At 48.2% G+C, this 6,678-nt stretch overlaps 1 protein-coding gene across 1 annotated transcript in view; it reads right to left on the reverse strand.

Annotated features, from left to right (window-relative positions):
- il1rapl1a (interleukin 1 receptor accessory protein-like 1a) overlaps positions 1-6,674 on the reverse strand; it is a 75,753-nt gene extending 69,079 nt beyond the window's left edge. Inside the window, exon 1 of the mRNA XM_056580419.1 lies at positions 6,593-6,674. Within this exon, the coding sequence (XP_056436394.1) occupies positions 6,593-6,674 (82 nt within the window). The remainder of the gene's footprint in view (positions 1-6,592) is intronic.
- Between the last annotated feature and the right edge of the window lie 4 nt (positions 6,675-6,678).

A 6,678-nucleotide genomic window follows, 5' to 3' on the forward strand; every position in this document is an offset into this window, starting at 1 on the left:
TGTCTGCCTAGACCCTGAGAGTCACCTGTGGTGGAGATTTCAGAGGCATTCTCCCTCCCTTAACTCACTATTGATTTTGTATGGATTAACTGAAACTATATCGAAAACCGTATTTGTCAACAGCTTCTGATATTATCGGGCCTCATGCCGGATATCCCATGAGGATGTGTTCTACATCAGCCAATTAGAAAGAGGCAAGCATCTGGCACCTCCTTTGTTTACACATCCTCTGGGTATTCACACACCCTCCTCTAGAAGTACTTTCAACACAGAAGTACTAAGTCCGGGTGCAGTGTTCAACAAACTGGGTTGCACTGTAGGAAGAAGAGCAAGAGATTAGCGGACTGATGACCGGACGGTCGTTTCTGATTGGCAATTATACTCATACAAATTCAATGACTCAGCATGAATTACCATTTGTCTCTCTATAGACCTTAATTACCTAGCAGCTATCTTGGATAGGTGGGGAAGGGAAACCTAGAATCTTTGGAGACCCGGAAAAACAAAGTTTGATATGTGATTTCCACGGCAAGGTATATATATATATATACTTTTTATATGTATGTTTTTTTCCCAAGGTTTCCCATCCCAACTTAGGAATATAGCCGCTCGCTGAATGTCTATGTTTGAAGTTTCCCATGTGCTTCTGGGATAGATCAGAGTTCTGGCGTAGGTCGTGGGTTTTGGGTACGGTTCTTGGTTTTGGGTGCGGTTCTGGGTTCTGGGTTAGGTAATGAGTTGGGTACTGGGAATGTTCTGGGTTCTGAGTTGGGTCTGGGTTCTGAGTTAGGTCTGGGATCTGGGTCTAGTTCTGAGTTCTGGGATAGGTTCTGAGTTCTGGGTCGGTCTGGATCCTGGGTTAGGGATACTGGGTTGGGGGTTAGGTCTTGGTTTTGGGTTCGTTTCTGGGTTCTGGGTTGGGTCTGGGTTCTGGGTGGGGTCTGCAGGCTCTGGTTTAGGTTCTGTGTTCTTGTTTCGCTCTCGGTTCTGTGTTCCTGGTTAGGTCTGGGCTCTGGGTTAGGTTCTGTGTTCTTTTTTCGCTCTCGGTTCTGTGTTCCTGGTTAGGTCTGGGCTCTGGGTTAGGTTCTGTGTTCTTGTTTCGCTCTCGGTTCTGTGTTCCTGGTTAGGTCTGGGCTCTGGGTTAGGTTCTGTGTTCTTGTTTCGCTCTCGGTTCTGTGTTCCTGGTTAGGTCTGGGCTCTGGGTTAGGTTCTGTGTTCTTGTTTCGCTCTCGGTTCTGTGTTCCTGGTTAGGTCTGGGCTCTGGGTTAGGTTCTGTGTTCTTGTTTCGCTCTCGGTTCTGTGTTCCTGGTTAGGTCTGGGCTCTGGCTGTAGTTCTCCACGGCAGGGATGTTCACTCATCCCTGCCGTGTGGGTTTAAAAGCCGTTAGCGCGGCAGCTCGCAGCTCGCTCAGCGGGACCATGTGCTTAGTGATGTGTACTGTTGGCTCCTTTGTGACATTTGGAGTGCCTAAATGGAACCATTTTCAGTCTCGGTGTCTCTTACCCTTTTACTTTGCCGTGCTTTGCCTCTCTCCATCAAAAGCTTCCAATTTTCACACTTTCCCCCCCGCTTTGTCTCGCCGTCTCCCCCTTCTTCCTCTCCTTTGTCGTGCCGCCACACAGGGCGCCTCCCACCCATGTCTGATGAACTTACTTCCTCCCGCCTCTTTTTCTCTTTTTTGTCTCTTTTTTGGTTTTGGAATTCTGTCCCACCACCCCCCCATCCACCATCACATCACATCACACTTGACCGGAGAAAAACAGCACGCATGTGTGTGTATGTGTGTGTGTGTGTGTGTGTGTGTGTGTGTGTGTGCGTGCGTGTGTGTATGTGGGGGGTCAGGTTCTGCTTGACAGTTCCAGCCCATATTTAACATTCCTGGCAGCAGCTCACTGCCCGACGTTGCTTCGTAATTGGGTTTGTGAGCAGACATAGACCCCCCCCCCCCCCCCCCCCCTCCCCCCTCCCCCCCTCCCCCAACCGCCCTCCCCCCTCGGTTAAAGAGTCCCTGTCGTCTCTCATTACGCTCTGCGTTTCCTTTACAGGGCGGGACTCCAGCAGTGAGACCGGCCGGACCAGGGCCGGCTCGGGGGTGTCTGACCGGGGCCGGAACCCGGGGGGGGGGGGCAGGCCCGGTCAGGCCTGGACGCCTGACAGATGAGTCATGACAGCCGGACCACGGGTGTGAATCTCTCACGCCGCATCAGTGCAGGCCTCGGAACCGCGAGCAGCGTGGCGGCGGGCCGGCGAGCAGATACACCCCACCACAGCAGTACACGCACACCCTCGATGGGGGGGGGGGGGGGGGGGGGGGGGGGGTCGAATACGCTACATCCACACACAAATGAGGCAAAGACGTGGGTCTATACACACATATAGAGGCACACATGCACACACAACTGCAGGCACAAACACAAACTAGCCGCCGCTCATGGAAACCAGACAACAACAATCTCCACCAATTGATATCCAATTCCTGCCCCTCTGACTGGTCATTAAAACGATGGTCAGTGTCAAACGCCCGGCAAGGGAGAGAGGGAGAATATGGCTGCTGCAGCAGCAGCAGGAAACTCATTAACTGCGGTAACACCGGCCCGGGCGGATTCCACATCGAATAATTATAGGATTTCGGAGTGCTACAAACTCTGGGAATGCTGTCCGAACAAAGAGGAAGAGGGAAGAGAAAAAAAAAGAAATCAATGCTGGAGCATCGTTATCCATTGTCCCCTGAGGGCTCATCAAGACTTTCCAGCTGATCCCTCTTTTACAAGTAATCAAGGTTACGGCAAGGAATTCCCAGTTCCCCTTCCGGACCGCCAGTGGGGGAAAGAAAAGCCCTATTGGAGTCTCAATCTCAAACACACAAGACGAAGAGGGACCTCTAGTCCTCACCGTAGCAGAGTGAACGTCTCCCCCCTCCCCCCTCACCTCATCACTCTCCTCAAGCCTCCATCCACGTTTTGGGCCATGTACTCTCGGATTTTAAATGATTGCAGGAAGAAATTATCACCAAGTGGGAAAGACTTTAACCTTTGATATGTTTCCCTTGAGGGAGGAACGGAGAGGGAGAGGAATGGTGGTGAGCACGGGGCTGATGCTAAGCTTTAATTGCCACCCGGTCCTGATCGTTCATGGAGGAGGGGCGGGGGGGGGGATCTCATACCACACACCCGGCATATGAAGACAGATGTCCCACACCTTTGAACCAGGAAACAATTAAAGCCTGGATCAGCTTATTAATCACCATCACTATGCTGGAGATGTCCTGTTTCACATGTGCTACCGATGGACAGACACGGTGTGGACCAGGACTGAGGCGTCGAACACTACAATTCCCTACCGGCGAAAAAAGACTGCAATTAGTTGTTGTTGTTGTTGTTGTTGTTGTTGTTGTTGTTGTTGTTGTTGTTTTCTACAACATAAAGAGAGGCACAAAGTATTGTCTTGTAAACCTAATCCTAACCCTAAACTTGTATTATGGATAATTCAGAATCCATCTTCACACTTTAAGACGGCGCAATATAAAAAATTGAATTGCAAATTAGGAAAGGCAACAATTATTTTTCGAAAGCTGTAGTTCATCTGTCAGAATTTGTGTCCTTTGTAAGCTTTTTTAAGTGGTTGTTGTGGTCGATATCATGCAGTCTTGGGGAAGGCCAACTGCTTATTGTGAGACGGCTGGGTGACTTGTGTGTTGCAATCTGTGGATCAAAGTGTTTGTATGTGAAGACACTGTCTGCTCACATGTGTATTTTCTAAGTTTGGGTTTATCTGCGCTCAAAAACGCATGCGAACAAGACATTCACACACACACACACACAAGCACACGCAAACACACACTCACACACAGACACACACACACACACATAGACACACATGGAAGCACAGGCAATCACACACAAACACACACACACACACGTGCACACACACACATACACACACGTGATTAAGTGTTTATGTACCAGATTACTAGTTCAACATGAGTTTGTCTGATTCTCCAGCTAACTCCATCCATAATCTTCAGGGCAGACAGCGAGTCTTTTCGAAGGGCCATTAAGTGGCCAAACTGCCCGTTGACACTCAATCACCTTTGACCCTGTGGAGGGAGGGAGGGGGAGGTATTGACTCCACTTGTATCGATATCTGAGCACAGGACCCAGAGGAATCACTTGATTGATTTGATCTCCTGTCCTGCCTTCAATCCATACAGTGCCCGAGAGATAGAGAGAGAGAGAGCGAGAGAGAGAGAGAGAGCGAGAGAGAGAGAGAGAGAGAGAGAGAGAGAGAGAGAGAGAGAGAGAGAGAGAGAGAGAGAGAATCTAAGAAAGAGGTGACGGAGTGAGCCAACACATCTACACTGGCTTAAGAGCTGATCATGGTCCCACGTTCACACAACGCAAGGGGGTTACGGATCCTTTACATCCTTGCGGACCCTCCTGGCGTCCACCGTAAGGGGCTGACGTGCGGCTCCCAAAAATTGTAGCCTTACGTCGAGGCGCTGTAGCAGCAAGGGCTGTGATTGTTCCACTTACTAAAACCCGACGCAGAACCATAAAGGTTCACTGCTGCGTTGAAGCGTAAGCATGGTCATTGCGTTGCAAAAAATTAGGCCTTAACAACCGTATCAAACCAAGTGGACGCAAATAAGAAGGTTACTTTGTTAAAAGTGTATATAAATAATGAGAAAAAATAAATTAAAAAAATAAATGGATACAAATATAATTATTTTATAAATCTACATAAATAAGAACTTTTCTTTGTCGGGGGAGTAAGCATGCTAACCAGCAGGCAAACACAGCCAACACTACTAAGACAGCAATTAAATGACCCAAGAAGACCCATCACTTAGTTAGATAATGGGAATGCAACTGATTTTCGGGACGCCTAATTGCTGAATCAATGTTACTCCATTGATCATTTTCATATAGTTTTAACTGAAGCTACGAGCCAAATGCTCAACTTCCTACATCGTTCTGCTTGACTAGATATAATCATTTTCCAATGCTTTCAATCTTTTTTATTTTTCCAATGAATAGCTTATTATGTGTTCATTTCTAATCTTCAACTGACCAATATCCCCCCATTATCCCCTCCTAGAGTGGGTATGCAGCATAGCGGCTAGAGAAGGTCCAACATTACCAGGAATGACACGAGCAAAACACCTTATCACACTTAACTTCCCCCAGTCCGTTGCGGATGTCTGCACTTAGAGGGGGGGGGGGGGGGGGGGGGGGGGGCGACTGAGCCTAATAATTCATAAGTTTCATAGTTCAGTTCAACCTTACAAGGCTATACAAGGTTTCTCTGGATTCTGGAGAGAAATGGTGGGGATGTTGTTCCTTCCGTACGGACACCTGGCCTGTGTTCTTTGTCCCTGATTGTCCTCCCGGCCGTTTGAAGCACATTATTCATAGATAAGCTGCCTGCTGCCCTTTGTGTCCGTCTCGTAGTCTTTATACGGTGGAGAACCTTTAGCAAAAGGTCACTGCTTAAAACCTCACAGATACCCACTCATGTCGGCCCTAAACGTTGCTCACACACACGCTCGCCGCGGAGGCAGTTGGTGATTTATAGACTGTGTTCGTACACAAACACACAAGTGCACACAATGAGATCTTGGACATGTGGGGATTTCATCAGAATCTGTTTTGGATTCATGGCACGTGTTGTGTTTTGCTCTTCATTAGGTTCCCCATAATGGCAATAACTTACCCCCCTTGGGCTTAACTAACCCGGTGTATTGAGTGCCGGCAATTACTGTCCACGATCCCCAGAAGCTTTTTATCAGTGGCCGCCTGTCTTTTTCTTTCGTTTAAGATCCTATATCTATTCTCGTCATGAACAAAGTTTCCAGCTCCGCTCTTCGCTCTCTCTCATCCGTTTTCCTCTTTTGACCTTTGCATTTGTTCACAATTGATGCTCAATTTGGCTGCATTTAGAGCCAAAATGAGTTTCGCATTAACCTTAGCGGACCCAGCCTCTGACTGATGGGATCGTTTGGTGGCTGTCAATCTCGGCGTATGGACTGAAACCTAAGCTAATTGCTAGAGGTGTCGTCTCTTCTCTGAAAACATCAAAAAATAAGAAACGCTGACTCATCGCTAAGACTCATCCGAAGGAAACCACTCAGCGAAATCAAATCATCGCTCATAAACATAAAGGGATTCCGCGGGGGCATGCGCGTTTCTGGCTCTTGTTTTCCGGAGACAGGCCGATAGATCAGTCAACTGCTGTTTGTTTTTTCACTTTGAAATCATTTTATTATGCCGTACCACACACACACGCACACACAAATGCAGACAAACGCAGACAACACACAAAACCTACACCCTTGAAAACAGATATAATGCTACGAAATGAAACCTCTACAGTGAATGACTTTCCTTGGCACACACACACACACACACACACACACACACACACACACACACACACACACACACACACACACACACACACACACACACACACACACACACACACACACACACACACACACACACACACACACACACACACATACAGACACACACACACACACACAGGTGGCATGAAGAAGCTGCTGTAGAGGTAGAGGTAAAGGTGACCTACCGGAGCCCCTCTTGGAGACCACCTTCAGACTCTGGGACAGCGTGACGTACAGCAGGAAGAGCAGAGGGCTGGGAGGTCTCATCTTC

The sequence above is a fragment of the Gadus chalcogrammus genome, chromosome 20 (assembly GCF_026213295.1).
Source record: "Gadus chalcogrammus isolate NIFS_2021 chromosome 20, NIFS_Gcha_1.0, whole genome shotgun sequence".
Taxonomy (NCBI): domain Eukaryota; kingdom Metazoa; phylum Chordata; class Actinopteri; order Gadiformes; family Gadidae; genus Gadus; species Gadus chalcogrammus.